This window comes from Alnus glutinosa, chromosome 8 (genome assembly GCF_958979055.1).
Source record: "Alnus glutinosa chromosome 8, dhAlnGlut1.1, whole genome shotgun sequence".
NCBI lineage: Eukaryota > Viridiplantae > Streptophyta > Magnoliopsida > Fagales > Betulaceae > Alnus > Alnus glutinosa.
Window position 1 is genome coordinate 22,871,194 of NC_084893.1, and position 23,106 is coordinate 22,894,299.

Consider the following 23,106-nt stretch of genomic DNA (forward strand, 5'->3'; position numbering starts at 1 on the left):
TAATCTCCTATACCCATCTTCGCTCACAAGTTCTTGCTTCAAGTTTAGATAAATCAATGCAACTACGGAAAAATATAGATTGGTTGTGGGATATTTGGTACCAGAAAAAGCACATGTAGCACGATAAAAGCAACCTAAGAAACTACTGATATCATTCACCTTTTCTCACTCAAGTGTATTAGGACAAAACGTATAGTTTTTATCAGTCATCTCCAAATAAGCAAAAGCACGCCTATAATGAATTGCACTCTCAAGCATAAAATATTTCGAATTCCATCTAGTTGGCACATCTTGTCTTAACCCTTTGTTACTGTCCAATGACATTTGACTGATAGCCTGTAGAAAACTTTGTTTTCTCATTTGTGATCCTCTAAAATACTTAACACTATCTCGAATCTTTTGGATAGCATTAGTGACCTCTTTCAATCCATCTTGCGCTATCAAATTAAGAATATGGACACAACAACGCATATGAAACAACTCACATTCACAAAGAAGGGCTTTCTTCATGTTTAATTTTGGTTTGAGATTCACAACACACAAATCATTCGTAGAAACATTATCTAATGTTATAGAGAAAACATTTTTATCAATCTCACACTCTTCTAGCACACTATATATCTTTTCAATCAAAGATGTACCATTATGTGGTGGGGGCATGAATGAAAAGCTTAAAACCCTTTTAGATAATACCCAATTTTTGTCAATAAAATATCCAGTGAGGCAAATACACCCATCGGTTGTCAAAGAAGTCTACAAATCAGATGTCAAACTAATCCTCCCAGGACAAACATTTAACAAAGACTTAACCTTTTGTTTCTCCAACATATGCATCTTAATCAAATCAGCTTTAGCAATATTTCTACTAATTAATGGTACATCACTACGCAAGTATCTATGCATTTTTCTTACACCATCATATTCAACATATGAAAAAGACAAGCCATGCTTAATAATCGTATCAACCAACAATTTTCTATATCTTTTAGGACAAAATTTTGAGGCACTTATTGACAGAGTTCCTTGATCTCTAGATAGGAGCATTTGCTGAATATCATGATCATTTTTCCCCCCACAAACCTTCATATGCTTCTGTAGATTTTCAATTCCACGTGAACTATTAGCTATATATTTATGATAAAAAAAACTTGCATTTTGCCCACATCCTTGTGTCATTTGGATCTGTATAAGGAATTTCATCAAAATGGGTCCAAACTGTTGAGGTCTTCCTAAGCTTCTTCTGGACCTTTTTTTTTGGTCATTGGATTCATATGAATAGAAGGATCTTCCATTGTATTTATTTCAACCACATCGTCATCGAATACAACCGAATCTTCGTTAATCACCTACACACATAATCGTCAGTAAGGTATAATTTCTGCACCTAATTTCTTATACCTAAATCTGAACATAATTTCCTTTAATCCTACAAAAGAAATTCTACACTCTCAAAGAATGAAGAAGTATAGCAGATAATTAGTTAATGACACCAACATATAATAAGAATAAGAAACACAAATAGGCAGAAGATACGACAGAATGAATTCACTCATTGTTTCATATTTGAAAACACATCTATACATTGACTAAGAAAACACATCTATACATAGACTAAGAAAACATATATATACATAGACTAAGAAATCAGCAGAAAGCAAAGGGCTGAGACTTGCCGGAATAACAAAGGTCATCAAAATCTTTTATTTTTCAAATCTTAACTCATGAATCCATGATTAGCTGAATAGGTTTGGTACTAATGTTATAAACAAATAAACAAAGATGAACATATTAGATTTGGAAGGTTATAAACAATTTTTTCAAAGATTAACAAATAAACCAAGATTAACATACCGGTACCGGATGCGAGAGAGAGAGCGGCAAAGCGACATTGGCAGCGCAACAGAGAGAGGGGGAGAGTGGTTGCGATGTCGGCAGCGAGCGGAGAGTAGAGAGAGAGAGAGTGGAAAAATGAAAATCAATGGAGGAAGAAGAAAGGGCTGATTGGAAGACTGAGTGAAGAGTGAACTGTGAAGGGTGGTGCTAAAGAGTGAAGCCTGAAGGGAAAAAAAAAGGTTACATTTTTTTCCCCCTCTCTTCTGTCCAGTCTTAAACTCCTACGGTCCTACCTAATCCCATTTCCTTTAAAAATAAAAAAATAAAAACATAACCGTGTCTGGCAGGTCACCCACAGGTGACCGGTGACACGATCCGCCAAATCAAAATAAATGGGTCGACCCGTTTATGACCTAAACTAGTTTAAGTTAAATTCAAACCCGCTAATTTCGTGTCGGGTTGTCGGGTCATGTCAAAATTGCCAGCCCTAAGCAAATTTTTTTTTGTTTTATTTATTTATATTTTTATTAGATTTTATATATTTTTTTTTAATTGTAATGAACACGTGTCGGCTTCCTATTATGTGTGACGTTGCTAACTAACGTAATCTGTTAACTTGGTAGATGAAAAATGTGTTCAGGGACTGATTTGTAATTATAGTTTACCACAATGACCCTCCATAAGGATCAATGGTACAATTATCCCTTATTTTAAAATTTTGATTATTTGACTTAATTAGATGAATTAATTATAATCTTAAACAATCTAATCTCTAGTCTATATGTTTATCTTATGGTATATATAGATATACATTACACACAAACCCACCCATATCCACACATACACAAATAACTATATCAAGACTCACAATTTCAATATTATTTTTTGGTAAGTACAATTAGAGCATTCCTAGTAGCCTCATCAAATTTTCATCATCAAAGTAGCTAAAAATCACTTATCTCTATTCTGGTGAGCCACTTTTTTAAAACTCTCACAGCAACCTCACCATTTTAATTATTTACTATCACTATTCTATTTAAATAAATTTTTTTAATATTTCTTTATTATTTCTCTATTTAATATTTTTAATCTTTTTACAAAGAATCCTTCATGTCCATAAAATAAGGATATTATCGTGTGAGAGAGATAAGAGATGGGAGAAGAAAATGAGAGAAAAAAAAATGAAAAAAATGTGCTGATCATGTGAGAGAAAATGGTAAAACAAAATTGATGAGTTGGTTGGTGAGTGAATATTACTTATCAGAATTGGTGAGTAATTACACTCATCAAAACTTTTTGGTTAAAATGGTGAGGCTACTGAGAGTGGTTTTTTTAGTGTTTTCATTAAATTAGCTCACCAAAATAACTAAAAAGCTATTTTGATGAAACTATTAGAAATGCTTTAAGAATGCTCTCACAATAATTTAAGTAGATCTATTACATTACGAAGAGAATATATTTTTGTCCTCTAAAATACTTCAAACGTACTTGTTAGAAAATTAAAAATAATGCTAAAAAAATAATAAAAGTAAAATTATACAAATTTATACAACTCAAGTCAATTTTATACGAGTTCGATTCATTAAATAAACAAGCTTGAAAATTTGTTCGAACTCTAAAAATTAATATATAAACTAATCTCGAACCGAGCTAATCCAAAACAAGCCAAAGCTTGTTTGCATGAAACTCTGTTTATTTACAGCCCTAATTATTAATTTAACAAGAGTTCTCACGTTTTAAAAAGTTATATTAAGACTCTTTATGATAAAAGCAAATTAAGAAAAGCCGCTCCCCTAGATTTTTCATTTGAGTAATGCTATACATGTTACCCCTTTACAACTGTTATACAATTTGTAGAAAAATGTTAGCATGTAAATGGAATGTTAGCCAATTTAAAAAAATTTAACACCCTCTAATCACATACTAACGCATATGCATTAACTAGTTATAAAAGAGTTGTCCGTCTAGAATTTTTCTTTCCGTTCATTTGGAAAGCCAAAACCAAAACCATGTTTTTAGGTCCCACTGCCACATCACGTGTACTTTACCCAAATAAAAACAGAAAACTGAAAATAAAAATAATAAGAACAACCATAATCACCACTTTGGCAACCTAATTGGAAACTAGGTTACTAGGTTTCCAGGCAACCTGCAAGATTAAATTATGAAAGAATAAAGGGGCACCACAATTCTTAAGAAAAATAATTTCACATAAAACTCTTTCTCCATTACGCAGGTCACATTAAAAAAAAGAAGAAAAAAGAAGAAAAAAATAAATAAATAAAAAAGGGCACTATAACCAAATTGCAGGAAAGAGAATAATAATTTAACAGCATATATTAGAATTTAGATTAAATGTAGCCTTGTCCACTTCGAGACTGCTCCATCTCAAATTCCATAGCTGGCATTTATTTGGTCTAGGAGACAGGAGGGGCTCAAATTTCAAAACAGCCGTAGGCGTAACTTAAGCCTTCGATGGGGGGTTTGAATTCATCAGTGAGTTCTTACCCCAGTAGTATTCTGTTCTACAGTCATTGCGAAAGTCAACTGTTTGACAATCACAGCTCATCACACAAGAATGAGAGAGCATCGCAATGCTGGTAGAAAACCCCACTTGCCATGGATGAGAAACCAGATCTTGCAGGAATTTCCAAAGATAAAGCATGGAAAGATTCTATCTAGTCCATGAAGACTCACCTCTATAATGGCCATAACCATTGGCATCAGGGTTATACCTACCAAAACCAACGGCAGCACGATTATGCCTACCAAAACCATTGGCATCACGGTTAAACCTCCCATGTTTCTTCTTCATCCCCTTCTCTCCTATTGAGCCATTTTCTTCATATCTGACCTTCCCTGCCTCCTGATTATCTTTCACCTTCTTACCAGACTTCTCTTTCGAAGAAGCTTTCCTCTTCTTTCCTGAGGAATGTGAACTTTCTCCAGCCATACCGTTTCCCCGTGGCAGCAGCTCTTCTTCATCTACTTGCCAATTGCACAAAATCTCCTGCTGATCTCCATACTGATGTTGTAATGGCTCACCAGCTCCCGGAAGTAGGCTGTTAAAGGTCATCTCTCCATTAGACCCTCCTTTGCGCTCCAGCAAGACAGGATCTGGTCTAATTATTGTACCAAGAATGCTTCGGCCGGGGCCAAGGTCCATTATTATCTTAGGATTTGTCAATGTTCTGAAAGCAATTGCAAAAGCTGATCTTATCTGCAAGAGAAAAGAGTTCTCAATCAGATTCTTAATACACCAAAGGCGACTGAATTTTTTTATTTTTTTGTTTTTTCCTATATAAATGTATGTATATGTCTGCGTGTGTCCTCTCACTGAAAGCTCAGGGCATAATTACAAAAACAGATAAAAGAATAGGATATATAAGCTGTCAGAAACAAAAGGGTTGGATGGATTGTTGCTATATCCTATATAGTGGGCTAAGCTCTAACATTTAAGATTACTACAAGAGATTTAAAAGTAAAATTGCTGACTTAAACTTGACATTATACTTCCACGCGTGAACCAAAAAAGCTAACTTAAAATTAACATTATATGTCCACGTGTGAACCAAAAAAAGGCAACTTAATCCTCAAATCTTATAAAGACCCCATCTTTGAGGCTTACAAGTTTCCTACAACTACAGATCTGCTCATTGAAATGTGGTGGGAGAAAGGGGTGATGAGTTTGGATTGGCTAAGATCATTTGTGGGGATTATAATAATGCCATCCTACCAAATCATTTGAATTTTCCGCAGCCTGACTGATATCAAGACAATAAAACCCTAAACCCTAAAACATGCACTTCCTTGTCTGACGCCTCAAGTGGTGTTAAACAACACATCTATTCATAGCTTACGGGATTGTGTGGCAAAGAGAAATATACATGAAAAAGAAAGTTCACGGTTGGTCAAGAGAACACACAGGAAATATTTCTATCACTATCTCCAAAATATTGAAAATGCGGCTTATCACCAATCACACCCTGCCAAATAAGTCACAGGAGAACTGCCATCCCAACAGAAAGGTAGTGCATTATCCCACCAATCTGCAATTATTGGAGAAATGATGAAAGTTCATGTGCAACAAGGAGACCGATTGCAGGCTAACATTGACATAGTTGAATTGAATCCAGTGAGAACTTGATCTCTGTCGTATTTTTTCTCCTTCATACACATTCAACTTTTTAGATTGCCTAAAATATTTCTGGTAAGAATACTAGAGTCCTACCCTGAAATTATAACATACAACAATACAATTCCTAAAACAAGCCATAGAACCAACAAATATTGTATTTCATGCACTCAGCTACAAAAGCAAAAGGACCAATAACAGTCAAAAAAAGACAAGAAAACCATTGAACAAACCTGGAAATAATTGAAGGAGTTCTTCCCAATGTCATTCTCGGATGCCTAAATTTTATAAAAGATAGAAACACAGTCAATTAAACTACAGACGAAAGAAATGGACCGTATAGGACAAGGGCCACATCCAGTTTTTTAGTTTATAGTTGTTCTGATCCAGTCACAGTACTCTGCAACCCGTTGCAGAAATGCAAGACTTTCATTTTACGGAAGAAGCAAAATGACTTGTCTCAGAAATCATTCTTCGCTAGTCAAACAAACTCCTAAACTTTGGAGCCAAAAAAAAAAAAAAAAACAAAAAAACAAAAAATGGCAAACTAGGGTGGAGGTGAACCTAGTCTTTCCTCGTGCCAATTTGGGAATTTCAGACAAGCATTAGGACATTCCCATGCGATCAGCCAAAAGCAGTGAAAGGTACTATGAAGAAAATCGCAACAATTTCCATTCCAACCAAGAGTGTCCACTTTCTGGCTATTGTAACGATTCATCCCCAACGACATAATATTGTTCGCTTTTGGCTCCTCCGAAACCAGATTTCCCAAGAGGTCACTCATCCGAGTACTACTCTCGCAGAAGCACAATTAACTGCGAAATTCTGATAAGTTCATAGACATCACAGTTTTAAAACGCGTTGTGTCATATATATATATATAAGCATATCTTCATTCCCATACTCAGGTGATGTGAGACGTCATAATCACCTCTTGGGACCCAGCGTCCCCGCTAGCGATTCTCATGGGATCACCCCATTCTTGGGCGTCTCAGTGAGTGTCCACCGGCGACTTTCATGGGCTTGTACACGCTCCCCCTGACTCAGGCTGGGTAATGGCTCTAATATCATTTGTAACAGACCCACCCACAACGACATAATATTGTTCGCTTTTGACTCCCTCCAAACCAGACTTTCCAGGAGGTCACCCATCTTGATACTACTCTCGCAGAAGCGTGCTTAACTGCAAAGTTCTGATAGGTTCATGGTCATCACTACTTTAAAATGCGTTGTATCAAGAAGGGTGCAAATATACATATCAACACATTCTCATTCTCATTCTCATACCCAGCTGATGTGTTTATATATATATATATATATATATATATATATTTACTCTTCTTGACACAACGCGTTTTAAAGCCGTGATGATCATAAACCTATTAGTTACGCGTGCTTTTGCGAGAGTAGTACCAGCCTATCAGGATGCGTAACCTCTTGAAAAGTCTGATTCAGGAGAGTCAAAAGCGGACAATATTGTGTTGTTGGGGTGGGTCGTTACAAATGGGTATCAGAGTCATTGTTCAGCTTGAAATGAGAGGAGCGTGCACAAAGCCCATGAGGGTCGCTTGCGGGCACTCGTTGGGACGCCAAGAATGTGGGGATCTCATGAGTCAAGAGCGAGAATGCTGGGTCCCAAGAGGATGATTATGACGTCCCACATCACCTGTGTATGCGTATGAGGATGTGCTTATATGTATATTCGCACATTTCTTGACACAACGCGTTTTAAAGTCATGATGGCCATGAAACTATCATAACTCTACAGTTAAGCGTGCTTTCGTCATAGTAATATCAAAATGGGTGACCTCTTGAGAAGTATGATTCGGGGGAGCCAAAGGCAGACAATGTTGTGTCGTTGGGGTAGGTCGTTACAGCTATGCTCTATGAATTCCCAAACAGCCCCTTAAATTTATAACATAAAAAAAATCAAAATCTGCATTACAACCTGTGGGTCCTCAATTGAGATAAGAAATGGTCGTCCTTTATTTGCAAACCTAATCAGGGGGAGGGGGGAAGTCAAAACACAACTTAATCAACTGCCACTGTAACTTACGAAGGAATAGAAAAAGATCTCTTCACCATGAAGGCACAGAATTGAGATTTTACCCTTTGCTACTCTTCAAGAAAAAGGTGCCTGCCCCTTTACAAGATACACCAACATCTGAAGTGTTCAATTTGCGTCCATAGAAATCAAAAAAGTGTACCTATATTCCAAGAGAAAAGCATTAATGAGAAACTAGAAATGCATTTCTTTTGGTGATTGGAGACAACTCCCTTCAATTATTCCTGGGATGGGAGGGAGTAGGTCTTGCTTCATATTTGTTAATTAATTTCTGGTTTACATGACTTCTCTCATTATTATTATTTTTTTCCTGATGTCTCTTAAATGATTAAATGAAGGTCCAGACCCTACAATAAAAACCACGGGCATGATATAAAAATGCAATGGTCTATGGATTTATACTACATTCTTCTTTTTTAACATTTCTCATACAAGTAACTGCAGCAGACCTATACTAGATGGGATAAAGGGTATGCTAAGCAGACTTGAGCATACAACAAAAGAACAGGAACCCAAAACAATATATATATATATATATATATGTGTGTGTGTGTGTGTGTTTGTGTGCATATACATACCAAAAGGACTCCCAAGTTTTCTTCTGGAGATGCTCGGCAATCGGGGAGACTCTATAGCACAAAATGTGGATATAGTCAAAACAAAAAAATTGTTTAGGGGAAGAAAAAGGAACAGAAAACCACAAAAAGCCATTTAATAAAACTGCATAATGCTGTGCACTAGATAGGAGTTACGGGGGAACAGTGTATATAAATGATTTCCCTGTGGAATAAAATTCATTATATGGTCAACAGAAACAACATAGTTAATTGGGTAAAAGAGAGACAACAGACACATAAAAAGACATGATCAAAATGCATAATGCCACTTACCCCAAATGCTTACTATGAGATTATAAAAAAAGTAATAAAATGGAATGAAATAAAAGATAATGAAGGGAATAAGCAAAAAGTTGAGGGCTAATGCTAGAATAGTGGTTTACTTTTTCTTTTTATTTTGTTTTTGCGTCCAAGTTGATCGTTTGCTTGATTAGCATATCTACCCATTCTTTTTCTCCAATTGACAGGTTTGGAAAATTAAATAGTAGTTAGGAATATATAAAAATAGAAAAGTGATAGCTATGGTGGGTGTAGATTTATTTGTCCAGACATGATTTGAATACAGAAAGAGCGAAGGTGATTGGATGATTTACCTTGGTAGTGCGTCCCACTCACCATGCTTTCCTTTTGGTGTAATTGCAATTGCAAAGGCTAGTCTAATATTTCTAATCTAGCAAACCTGTAAACCGGAGAAAAAGAAGGGGTAGCTCTGCTAATCTAGCAAACGATCAACTTGGACAAAAAAAAAAAAGAGTAAAAAAGCACTATTCTAGCATCTTTAATACATTTATTAGCCCTAAACTTTTTGCTTATTATTAACGCATCTAACTTATCCCCTAAAGCCTCGCACTCTACACATGAGTCTAGGGATCCTAGAGATAATCTACACAACCGAAACTCTAGTGATACAGATATATCCTAGAGTTCCTAGAGTTATAATAGAATTGCAACTACTTGTAAACGCATGCTGTGATGATAAGGTCCAGCATGCGGTTGAGTTAGATAGGAATGTATTCAAACCTAGAGATAAGAGTTGTAGCTATCCTAAACTTCTGTACATCTATATATATCAATACACGCTCACCTTGATGAGCACGGTGGAAAATATTCAGCATAGGTTTGGTTTCTGTGGGTGTTCAATTATGGTATCAGAGCCGCATATAAACCAACTTCTGGATCCACGTGTCTTACTCTGAATCCGCTGCTACCATAGCCACTGCTCCGCCCTCTTCTACTACTTCCATCGCATCCGTTTCTAACATGGCTTCACCGCCCCACCCAACCAACTCTACCTCAATCGTTTTCCCGTCCCCAACATGACTCATTCCCTCCATATCAAGCTGTCCAAAGAGAATTTCATGGCTTGGAGGACTCAAATCCTTGCCTACATCAAAGGGCAAGATGCTTACAGCTTTCTAGATGGTTCTTCTCAACCTCTGACCCAGCATATTCCGAATTCCAGCACTGTTGCTGGAGCTCCAGCTACCATTATCAATCTTGATTTTCTTGCGTGGTGTCAACGGGATCAAATGATCCTCAGCGTTCTCATTTCAACCCTCACTAAACCATATGTGGTTCATGCAGTCGGCTATGCTATAGCCAGCACCTTGTGGACCACCTTGATTCCCATGTTCGCATCTCAAGCTAAGGCTCGTGTCATGCAAATTTACTTCCAACTTGCCACGGTCCAGAAGGGAAATAACTCCATCACTGAGTATTTCCAGACAATCAAAACCTTGCGCAACACCTTGGCCGCTGTTGGACAGCCTATCAATGCATTTAAGGCTGTTTCCTTTCTTCTCAAAGGCCTTGGCACCGAGTTCGATCCATTTGTTACGTCTGTAACAACCCAGGTGGACCCTTTATCCTTTGATGAGCTGTATGGACATCTCTTGGCTCATGAGATGCAGATTGAACAGCAACTTCCAGCCCTAGATCTCGCCCAGCCGTTTGCCAACTACACCACTCGTGCTGCCATGCTGAGAGGAAGAGGATACCGTGGTGGCAGAGGCTCCTCACGTGTGGCAACTAATGGCCAAACACATGGACAACAATGGGAGGAAAAGCCCCATCATCGCAAGAAACCTAGTTCTGATACCATATTAGAATACCCACAGAAACCAAACCTATGCTGAATATTTTCCACCGTGCTCATCAAGGGGAGCGTGTATTGATATATATAGATGTACAAAAGTTTAGGATAGCGGTGTTCTATTACTTATTCCCTTCAGTATCTTTTATTTCAATTCATTTTATTACTTTTTCTAGCCTTATAGTAAGGGCAAACTTCACCGATAAGGGAACAGTTAAATCATACTTAGAGTGACTTAGCATCAGCAAGAGAACATTAAAGTAGAATTTTATCCACTAGCCACAGCAAAATTGGAGTGGATACTAAAAGCCTCTGCCTTGCCCTCACTACTCCTTTTCCAGAAGATGTGAAGATCTCATGGACAGTTATGTAGAGTAGCAATAATGGTTATTATTAAATTACCACTTACCTCAAATGCTTAAACTAATAAAAAATAATAAATTTAATCATAAAATAATAATTTAACACCCCTTCACAAGTAGGATCAAACTCTCCCTCAATAAGTAAGGCCTAACATGTGGAATATTTTAGTTGAAAATGAGGTAAGTAGGTTTTAACTCAATATCTCTGCTCTGATACTATGTTAATCACCATTTATCCCAAAAGCTTAAGTTGATAAAAAATGGTAACTTTAATTATTTAATTAATACTTTAACACTATGAATTATTATACTCAAGCGGTTGCATCAAGCATACATGTTACAGGACTCAAACTGCTGGTAACCTGATTCAATTTTTCAATTTCGTGGACTAAACCGCCAACAAATGGTCTCCAATACCATCTCAACACATATTGGTCGGCACAAGACAGTAGAAAAATAGTACGGCACTAATCCCAAAATTTAAGAAAATGAATCCCTATATTAGATTTTGATCCATTTAAACTTGATCGTGGTAAACCGTTGAATGACGACAGAGCAGCTAAAGATGAACAGGAAAGTGATGTTATTAACCTTTTCATCCTAATTGTCTCCTACCAAGACCTTTTGTGAGATAAAACCTCGTAAAAGCTACACACATAATGAAATCTTTGTCATAATATCTTTAGGACTATTGGTCCACAAAGTTAATCTACAGGCTGTTATAGCATGGATTCTTAATAACAACCCTATATGCTTATTTATTGTCCATGCATCACACAAATAAACCATAAGTTGTACAGGGATCATCCAGCTGCAAACATCTGTGTGTGCTTTCAAAGCTGGAATATTATTGAAAACCAGATTTTATATTAACTCACCTGCAACATTGCCATGAGCATAGTAAGGAGCGCATAAGAACCTATTCCACCAGAATATACCTGCATACTTTAGACAAGTCCTAATCAGGCAGACTGGAATGAAAATTAACGAAGACAATAAATTTTATTTATTTATTTATTTTTTCACACCTCATTCAGTTCCCTTTGTTGTAAAAATACTTTCAAGATCAAACACAATGGCCTTAATGGAGGCCACTTTGACACTGCATCCTGAAAAACAGAACCGCATATAACACCATCAATTATGAAAAAGCCTCGAGCATGAAAAGCCTTGTTCAAAAAGCTGAAGCACACTTGATGTGGTTTGCCTTCCATCAAGAAATTTAGAATGACCTCATTATAAAAATAGCATCACTAGTGGCAATTAATAAATGGATGTTAGGACCAAAGACATTACATATAATGCAACCAACCTGAATAAACTCAGCAGCTTTGGGTCCATTTTGTGCATCAAAACTGCAAACCAAGAGAGAAAAATTAATTTACAATGATCGTGATCGCAAATGATAGTATCAATTAGTCACGTAAAATTTGTCATTGTAGTATGAACACAATGAGAGAGATAGTGACTGTGCCACAATCTGAATTATAAAGATAAGCACATCATGCCACATTCTCATGTAATTCAATATCAATATGAATCAAATAGATGCTTACTATCGGAACTAATGAAATTTAACTGTAAATTACCCCACTTAAGAGTTCATAATAGTTAAGAAATCTCGTCTCTTCCAACAAAATGTTAAAAACTTATTTTCTCTACTACTTTATATTTACCTTTCAACATTGAGAAGTTTATCATTACCAAACATCCATAATACTTATTCATGAAATTCTAAGTACTAATACGGGCGTTGTTAGATTTCAATATCAGACAGTTCTTCCCAATTTGTAAGACTGCCTGTTGAATGCCAGATAACAGTGTGGCATTCATGTATCTTCTAATTGTCAGGATATTTAAATAATCTATGATTACCTTCAAAAAGTCCCCAAAACAAAATCCTATGATTTAAAGTATATTGAAGAAAATTCAGTAATACGTCAAAACACCCTTAATAGCTACAATTTGGTCGAACCAAAAAACATTTAATTTGTGTCAAGCAGAATATAAAATATATTAACCAAATGACAGTCTCACTTTTATTAACAAAGTAATGCTCCAATAAATGGTTCACCATTGGTTATGCAACAAATTGCAAAGGCTTCGCATTCTAAATACTCAAACATTGGATAAATCCAATTCATTGACAATTACCTAAACACACAAACCTCCGCTGGAAAGAATACAACATAGAGGATGTTAAAATTTTGGAAACAGTGCCCTCCTATCCTTCCTTGTCTCTTTTTTTATGTAGTTACAATATGGAAAAAAAAAAACAAATAAATATAGAATAAGCTCTAACTAGAGCTAAAACACTTTATTAAACTAAAACGAAACTTTATTTACAATCAACACTAGTATAAAACCCTACTTAATAGCCAAACCCATATATGCAGCAATTATAAATTTATAAGGTGTAACAAAGTTATAACTTCAACTCCAGCACAAAGAATAGACAGGAAAACCTTATATCAAATGCAATGCCACTTCGCTTTTCAACAAATTTGACAATTGGCACACGAGCCTTCCCAATCACCTGAGATATTAACAAACATTTTAGACAATAAATGTTCGTATTAAACATACGTCATCCATGATAGAACCATAAAGCATACCTAGAGTAATTTTACATGTCATATAAATGTCCATCAAGTGTCTATCAAATAATGAGGTGGCTTTTAAAATCAACATTTGATCAAATTCACCAATAGTGATTTTAAAAGCCACCTCATTATTTGATGGACATTTCTATGACATGTAGAATTACTCGCATACCTGTATGTTTTTTGCCATGCCCCTCCGTGACAATGCCCTAGAAAGAGCCACCAAACCCTTTTGTGGGTTTTCCAGACCTGACCCCAGAATCACAACCTAAAATCGATAGCAGTTAGGCAAATTTCTAAATTTGGTTGACCAGGTATCAGACTTCCTTTATCCATATATAGTTTCCAAAACATAGGATAGCTCAGCTTGTGAGCCAGCAAAAGATAATTTATGAACATGTGCCATCTAATTTTAAACATTAATAGCATGACCATTCTCACTTTTAGGGTTGTACATGCGAATGCGGATGCAATTATTGACAATAACTGCATCCGCATTTTGTGGTTATCACTTTTAAGTAACCACATCCACATCATGCGGTTATTGAATGTGGTTATTAACCGTTATCCAAATATCGGGTAATGAACCTTTTGAGCCTTCCTTGGGCCTCTACTATAACCTGTTTTAAATGATTTTGAAAATGTTGTGTGCCTGTTTTTAGTGTTTCAGGCATGTTTTTAGTGTTTTTTTTAAGCCCTAGTATTTTAGATAAAATTTCTATCTTGATTTCACCTTCCAGCTTTAAAATAACAAAGAAAATATAAACACCCTATGATGGGTATTAAACTCGTTTTGGAGAATTTGTTTATAGAGAAACACATACACCCTTACACATTTCCATATAACCAAGTTTCAAATCCACTATTGAATTTGTGGGACCCAATGTCGGTCTCTAAATCCAATGGTAGATTTGAAAATTTGAAAATGAGATGTATAAGAGATGTATTTATATCATTTCTCTTGTTTATATATATATATATATATATATATAAGGCTATCCGCATCCGTTAGTAGCGGTTAATATGTAGAGTGCGCAAGGATTTTTAAGGAATAAGGAAGGAAAGTTGACTCAGACTTTTACTGAATAGTACGAAATATTGTATTAAAAGAGCATTTAGAGAAGCTCGATCTCCTGGATACAAGCAAGGACTAAAGGATTTTCTTTTCTTACCCTACTGAACTCTGACGCCTCCTATTTATAGAATTACCAGTCAGGTGCTATATCCAACTAATTGGCCAGCTCACCCCTTCTCTCAACTGCAGAATATTTCCTAAGGCGAATAACCAAAACAGAATAGCGTAAATGACGGAAAGCAAAACGACAACCATGAGGCTAAAATGCAGAGTTCTAGAATACTCTGCCAGCTCATCACAAAATACCCCCCAATTCCTCAATTGCAATCCCTAATTGCAGAAACCCTAATTTCCCAATTATCATAGCCCTAATTCCCCAATTGCCCAATTGAGTCCACAACAAAATAACCGCCCGTTTGTACAACAATTACTTTCAACTTGTGAGCTTCCAAAGACAATCTAGTATTATTTTATTTTTATTTCTTGAGAAGTAAAGAAAACTCATTAAAAGCGCAAGGGGCGCCACCCAAGTACACAGGATGTATACAAGAGAAAAACACCCATCAAGATCTAGAACGAGGAAATAGAGCAAAAAAAATCTACAAAGTGAGAGATATTGAGAAGGGCGCGAACAAAGATCCACTCAAAGAGTGATTTAAGAAAACAACAATCTAGTAAAATTATTTTAAGCTAAAGTCTAATGTACAAGTACCCAAATCGGGAATTTGAAATTGAGGAAAAATACAAATGATGTCAAATTAGCTGGATCTAGGCTTGGTTGAGTTCAATTAGGTTAAGTAAAAAGGCGTGCCTGAATAGAAGATTATATCCCACAAGCATGGGACTTAAGAATTCTATGAAGGAACTTGTTTTTAACTCTGTAAGATAATAGGGAGCAGTATACTTACATCAATGTCGCTAGTTGGAAGATAGAGCCCTGTCTTGAATGATCCAAAAACTTCTACCTAGAGAGCAGCAATCAAAACACAACCTCAACACATTTCATGCTTCTATATAATTTTGTGTGTGTGTATGTGTGTGTGTGTGTGAGAGAGAGAGAGAGAGAGCACACCAAACACACCTTGGAGTGGGGCCAAATATGTTTGATAACATCAAAAACGCCTTCTACTGCTGTATTACGAGCAGCTTGCTCTTCTGGAGTTGGGGATAGAAAGTTGCAAAAATCCACAATCTCTGTAATATCTCACAGCAATCGACAAGTTACAGAACTATTTATTATCTAACAACATAAGCAAATTTAGCTCTAAATGTTCAGGAGAGGATGCCAAGCACCCAATACACGTGATGTTTCTACCCCCCCCCCCCCCCCCCCCCCCCCACCCCCCTCCTCTTAGAAGCATATATTCCAAAACAGAAACTGAAAAGTTTAATAGCTTATACCGTTTCGTTCAATCTATTGTTATACCTAACTCACATTTTAATGTAACATTAGTGATGTGCCTTCCAAGTACCTCTCTCTATCTTCCCCTCCTTTTGGGTCTGAGGGCTCCACGACTCCAATGGCAAATACTGAAGATATCCAGTTTCCCATAGGACCGGATCCCATTTAACCAAAGCTGAAAGAGCACATATATGCATATGGGAGAGTGACCAATCCTTTTTTTTAATAAGTAATCAAGATATCATTAAAAGCGTAAGGTGCCCTCAAGTGCGCAAGAAGTATACAATAGAAGCAACCTAACTAGAAGGAGCAAAAAGAATAAAAAAAATTATGATAAACTGTTTCTAGACCCGGGTTGCTCTCAGGACTCGAGTTACTCCTAGGACCTGAGTATACGCCCTGCTTAGGAGCCCTCCTTGAGTTGGGCTTGCACGGCTGAAAAGGGGCTTGCCCAGCCCAAAATCCTTACAACTCTCTTAGACATGGGCTTACGCGTCTTCTTAAGAAAGAATCTCTTATAGGTTTGCTTCTGGATAGAACGCTTGGGCTTGGGTTCCTAAAGCCTTCCAGTCTCTTATTCACACACATAAGTGCTCTGTCCACCTCCACTTTAATATTTTGCTGTTGACTTTTCCAAGCCTTCAGCTTCCCGCAATTAGCCACGTCAACATTCAACTTTTCTTCCTCAAAAGGTCTCTTTACCTTCTAAAACACGAAAGGGAAAAGAAACCGAACCTCGAACCTCGATCCTTGAAACCATACTTCTAACCCAACATGACTTCTGCTACGAACCGATCCTTACCCACCGGTCCATGGGTTCACATTGCCTTCCCCTTTGTCGTCATTGGTATGCACCCTGCCGTGCGCACCACCTCAGAAAAAAAGGCATCCCTCCACATTGGATCCTTTCCTGGCACGATCCCTACCACCACCATCACTAGTGGGCTTTGGATTCACCAAAAGATATGACCGCTCCTTGTCTGTGGACATTGGCATAGAGCCACTTGAGTCTTCGAGATGTTGCCGCAGAAGCACAACATTGTTCTTGCCAAGAGAGGAATCGAAGAGGGCCGCCACCTTCCCCAGCTCAGCAGCAAAAATCTTCCACCCCCACCTTCCACACCCCTCCAGAACTACAATGAGGCCATGATGACCACCCACTGTGTACTCCGCCACGTCCAAGAATCGGTATGCTCTGTTAGAATCGACTTTCTGGGCAATGAAAGCCCTATTTCCTTCCCTAGGTGAATCGACGAATTCTGTTTCCTCGGGTAGACGAACCAGTTTCTCAACCAATTTTTTTAGCCAAGCAACGCTAAATATTCCAAACATCACCACGCGACACAACCCATGTCTTCCCTCAACCAAACACAGGACTAACCCCCCCTTCTGACATCGATAGCTCAAACACTTTAGATTCTACGCAAAACCAGCTCACATATCCCATCTTCTAGCTCCAAACCAGAGGAAAGACCCAAAGGAAACAAACGAAAGAAATGTGTCGACACACGCCGACGAGGGGGAAGAGAAGGAAAAAGAGTCTAACTAATCACAAAGATAAAGTAAAATCAATCCTCTAACCACCTTCTCACATACAATTTCTTCAAACAAAGACAATAATATATCCATCCCTATAATAAGTGCGAAGGAATCCACTTAGAACAATAATCACAAACACCTCAGAAGAGCAAAGAGGCAACAATCATGAGTTTGTATACAAGCGAAATACCAACAATTCAGCATTGAAACTTAACTTCATTCTTCTTACCAAAAAAAAAAAAAAAAAAACCTTAACGTCATTCTACTCTTTATGACAGTTTCCGGAACCAAATATCAGCTACAAATTCCAGCAGATAATTGTGCAATTTTAGAGGATTTGACTCAAATAAGAATTTCGTGGGGGAAAAGAACACTAAGAGAAACGTCCATAAATGCCTTGCTTGCAGAGGCAGAATTAGACAGTCAATGAAAAACTGCTCAGAACTGACCAACAAAGCTTATAACTAATTGGGCTTCACACCAAACTAGTGTATTGCTAATAAGTCTCAGAGAACAATATACTAAAACTATGACTTTATTACAAATTACGCAAAACCAGAATCCTATAAGTACATAAAACATCGAAAACAAGCTTATTTCTTTACTTTGAACTTGAATCAAAATCTTGAACATAACAAAACCCAAATTCAGTACCTTTATGGAGCTGAAGCATAGGGCTTTTGAACCTACAATTCCCACGAAACCACCCCCTCTCGAGCGTCGGCGTCGCGGCTTCGCGAGCCGGAGTCTTCGGCTCCGGCTCCGGCGCAGCCGCAATTCGCTCGGAGTCCTCGCCGCCCACGTCGAGAGAGAAGTAATCGGGTGCGGCGGTCTCACGGGAGTCGGGATTAAGAACGGCGAGAGAGATCTCGTTGCGGAATACGGAGTAGGGCTTCAGGTCATCGGATAGTGGGGAATGGCCGGAGATGGAGAGAGAGAGGGGACTTAGGGTTTCGTAGAGAACGGTTTGGGTGTTCTCCTCTTCCATTGGAAGTAATCTGGGGAGTGAGGGTGAGTTTCCACCGAAATTAGGGTTTTGGTTTGGGCGTTTTCTTATTGCAGCGATTAATATTGTTTAGCTTGGGAATTTACACTTCTTTTTTGTTTTGTTTTTTTTTTTTTTTTTTCCTTTGGTAAGCTCCTTTTTTTTTTCTTTTTTTTTTTTTCTTTTAAACGGAATAGCATGTGCTATAAATCAAAGCCCAAAGGGCATACATGGTGAGAAATGAGGGACAGACCCCTCACACTCTAAGCCAGAAGGATCTGGCTTAAAAACAGCTGCCTAGCAGAATCACAAATTTCACTAGAATTACAATAAATCCCCTAACTAAAAAAATTCTAGTAAAACTTGAGCCACACAAAGGCAAACTATACATAGAAACAAGGGAAAATACAACACAAAGGCAGAAAACCCTAAATAAGTCGCCGGCAGTGGATAAGGAGACTGATTCGCCGGAGTGACGGCGCGTGTGGGACACGTGCCGCATCCGGACACACCCGGCCGAAGATCCGACGCCAGAGACCCTAGACGCCGCCAAGTACAACCAGAAAGTGCGGAGTGTGGCCTGCACACGCGGAAAATAAGCAGAGACGTCCTGGCGCGTGAGGGCCACTCGCCGAGCTCCGAGGACCTGCACGACCGCAGCTTCCAGCACCCAGGGCGGAACACGGCAGGGACCTCGGCCGGGTAGCGCGTGTCCACCAGGAGTCAACGGACATACGTAGATCTGGCTTCGAAATAAGAGAAAAACCAGGAAAGTCCGGCCAGAAAGCACGCCGTCGACGACACCAAACCGGCCTCACTCCACCGTCGACTGCTTAAGGAAGGTCATCCTACCTAGAAACAGAAAGAAAACAAGAAAAAAACAAGAACAAACAAAGCCACCATAGTCAAAAGAGCTAGGGGCAAAACAACCACCACCGGTACAACCGGGGGGAACAAAACTCTACAGTCCTAAGACTGAGAGGAACAAAACAGCCGGGAGGAGGGAGGCGGCCTCCCTCCCCGGCGAAACGGTTCAACAACAGGGAGCTCTCTGTGCGGGAGTTTTTCACAGAGAGAGAGAGAGGGGCAAAGAATTTGTACAAAAAGGTTCTTTGGTAAGCTCTTATTTTTTAAAAAAAATAAGGGAATATATATATATATATATATATATTATGGGGGGCTTTTAATTCATGATGTGCATCATACAACGAATTAAATTTAAATTGGATTTTTAGGCCTCGTTTGTTTTGTAGAATAAGTATTTCATTAGAAAACAGAATAGTTATTACTTCGAATAAATAATTATTTATATTCCTTAATTTGGTGACAACACTTATATTTTAATTGGAATCGAATTAAAATTACTAAAAGTTTCCTATATTATTTATTTAATTTTTTATTTTTTTTATTTTTTTTTTATTTTATTTTTATAAAAAAAGACCCATAATGGGTGGTAGGCCACCCACAGAAGAGCCGGCGGTGGCTGCATCCATCGCCGAAGTGGTCTACGGGGGTGGTTGAGGCCACCCCCAAATGCGTCGGGGGTGGACGACCACCCATTGGGATGGTCGGTCAGCCATAGATGTGTTTTTTATTTTTTATTTTTTATATAAAAGAAATTGAAATAAAATATAATATAATATGAGTGGCTTTTTCCATAAAATGTAATATATTCCCTTGAGAATATTTATTCCTCTTATTTTCAAGAGGAATATGTATTCATCTCCGTAAGGAAATAATTATTTCAATGGGAATAACTATTCGAAGAAATAGACTACTACCAAATAAATGAATGAATAGTCATTCCATTCTGGGGTCTATTTCGCAAACCAAATGAAGTTTTAGTTTATAAATATTCACATAATAATTGATTTTTAATTTATGGAATTCTTAAAAATTCTTCTTAATGAAAAAGTTTTAAATTCATCTATGTATTTTATGGATGCAATGAAACACTCTTAATTTTTTAAAGAATAAAAAGAAAAGAGAGAAAAAGAAAAAAAGAAGAGAATATGTTTTTATGGCATATCACATGGAGATATGATAATGAGTGGTTTGTAATTTAGGACAATCACAGAGATTGATTTTGAGTTTATCCCTATTTTTAATATATTTATTTATTTTTATTAAGAGTGACACATGTTATCATTTTATTCGTACTGACATGGACACTAACGTAATTCGTCAAATGTTTTGATGAAATTTGGGTGCAGAGACTAAATTGTTATTTTGGCATACCTTGAGGACCTCTGAATTATTTTTTATACCGTATGAAACAATTTGTAATTTAGGCCAGCTACAATGACTGATTTTGCATTTATCCAAAAAAAAAAAATGTGTATTAACCCAACCCCTTGGGTTATTCTTTTTCTTTTTCTTTTTTGTTTGTTTATACAAATAGTTTAGTTTAAATCAGTTTTTTATTTTATTAATTTTTTATTTTAGTTTTTAAGAGAATAAAGGTATTACAGATATATAATAATTTTTATTTTTATTTTTGACACACTTTGATAGTTTGATGTATCACTTTAAAATACTTGTAACTTCATAGAGTTATTTCAAAATCGATTGTTAGGTCACGATGTATATATATATATATATATAACTTCGATTCAAGTACATTCTTTTCGATCACCCAAAAAAAAGACCAACAAACTCCTAGAAGCGTTTTTAGAGTCCAACAAAAGGTCCAAAAAGGCATTTAGGATAATCATTTAATTTGATCTTGAAAAGAACATTTTTTTTTTAATGGAAAAAGGGTTACAAGGAATCAATCAACTATGAGGGGGTAGGGTCCCTAACAACATATATACCAAAACAGAAGAAACAATGCCAAAAAAAAAAAGAAAAAGAAATTAAGAAATAAGAAATAGGTTCATAAATTATCCCATCATAAGGGACTTGATCATTTATAACGATCGCATAAAGCGGAAACAATAAGCGCGCAAATGGCCGGGCACGAATTTTTAAAGGTCCCTCGATCCATCTCAAACTCTCATTTGAAAACTACAGCAACCATCAAAAGAAAATTGTCAAGGGGAGGCACTGTGGAAAATCTTTAATAATGATAGTAATAATATATACATTTTTAAATTGCACAATTTTTTTTAAAAAAAAAAAAAAGAAAAAGAAATTGACCTTTAATCTACCGTGTAAAGTTATGACCTTTCAAAGATTTGTACCATTCAATTATATTTTTCCTCTAATTTTTTTATGCATCTTTATTGTATTTTTCTAATCTAAGAAATTAAGTTTTTTTTTTTATTATTATTTTTTTCTTAAAAAAAAAACGACTTGAACAAGCACTAAATTTTGATATTTCATTCTTAGTAGAGCTGTCAATTTTTAATATGATCCGCAAATCTGAAACGAACACAATTTAAAATTAGTGAATTAGAGTTAAAGTGTTTTACCCGTTTTATTAAATAGATTGAGTTGAAAGTCACATATATAATTTTGTATCCATATCTCGACGCCACTCAAACTCGACACCTTAAATAGATTGAATAGATTGAGTTGGAATTCACATATATAACCCCCCCTACTAGTAGATAACCAAGCACAAAGATAAGATTACTTTCGTGCTGTCATTCATAAAACCCTAACCAAGCACAAAGATAAGATTGCTTTCGTGCTGTCATTCATAAAACCCTAGCCTTTTTAAAAGATGATAAAGACACCACCTCACAGGGTTTCCACGTTGATAACAGACAATTTGATTACCCAATTGTTGTTGTAGGATTATGGATGTGATGGTTTGACATCGTCCAACTAAATCTGCCAGCCTCCCTTGACAAATATTTCCCATAATGTTGGAATTTTCTGAAGGCTAAACCAACACCAATAATAGGAATATTCACAACACTTTTCCTTAACCTCCTGTGTCGTGTTCCACTTTGTTCTAATAAAAGCCCAAGATATGGAGATTACCACGTTGTCTTTCTCCATCTCCATATCCAATATTCAAAGAAGACACTCATACAACATGGCAAATCTTCCCTTCTCACAGTTGTTTCCCATGTATGGCAAGGTTCCAGCCGATCAATCCTTTGTCGTTTCGGCAAGTTCTTCTGATCGCTATACTCTACCTCTTGATCTCCCAACTTCCATCACTGTGTGCATCATTTTGATGTTCTTCTTCATCCTTCTTTGTCAAATTCTCAGTAGGCTTTTTCAATGGCTGCTAGACGTGAGACCGGCCGGCTACGATCTTGAACAAGGAGAAGGAATTCATCGACCAGATATTGTTTCGAATCCATCTCATCAAGCTGCCTTTTATCAAGCTATAATCCAGAACAATATCCTCACGTTAGAAACATTAGAGACCTTCATGCGGGACGTAGGGGAAAAACGAGGGCAAAGGCTGAGGGCCTCAGAGAAATTGCCGCCATTGGTAAA

General features: G+C 37.0%; 1 protein-coding gene across 1 annotated transcript; it reads right to left on the reverse strand.

Annotated features, from left to right (window-relative positions):
* Nucleotides 1-4,022: 4,022 nt before the first annotated feature.
* LOC133874889 (uncharacterized) lies at nt 4,023-18,790 on the reverse strand. The gene is made up of 13 exons (XM_062312775.1): nt 18,378-18,790; nt 15,864-15,976; nt 15,691-15,747; nt 13,880-13,975; nt 13,570-13,640; nt 12,417-12,459; nt 12,133-12,213; nt 11,983-12,042; nt 8,612-8,662; nt 8,078-8,175; nt 7,917-7,965; nt 6,202-6,246; nt 4,023-5,053 (listed from the first exon to the last, which is right to left on the reverse strand). Exons 1-13 carry the CDS (start codon nt 18,709-18,711, stop codon nt 4,508-4,510), a joined length of 1,644 nt encoding a protein of 547 aa, XP_062168759.1. The 5' UTR covers nt 18,712-18,790; the 3' UTR covers nt 4,023-4,507.
* Between the last annotated feature and the right edge of the window lie 4,316 nt (nt 18,791-23,106).

Excerpts from the sequence above, each read along its gene's own strand:
- LOC133874889 (XM_062312775.1), bottom strand. The coding sequence starts at position 18,711 with ATGGAAGAGGAGAACACCCAAACCGTTCTCTACGAAACCCTAAGTCCC. Across the intron at positions 15,977-18,377 it reads TATGCTTCAGCTCCATAAAG|AGATTGTGGATTTTTGCAAC; the intron begins GTACTGAATTTG and ends GAGATATTACAG. Across the intron at positions 8,663-11,982 it reads TGCTCATGGCAATGTTGCAG|AGTCTCCCCGATTGCCGAGC; the intron begins GTGAGTTAATAT and ends TTTGTGCTATAG.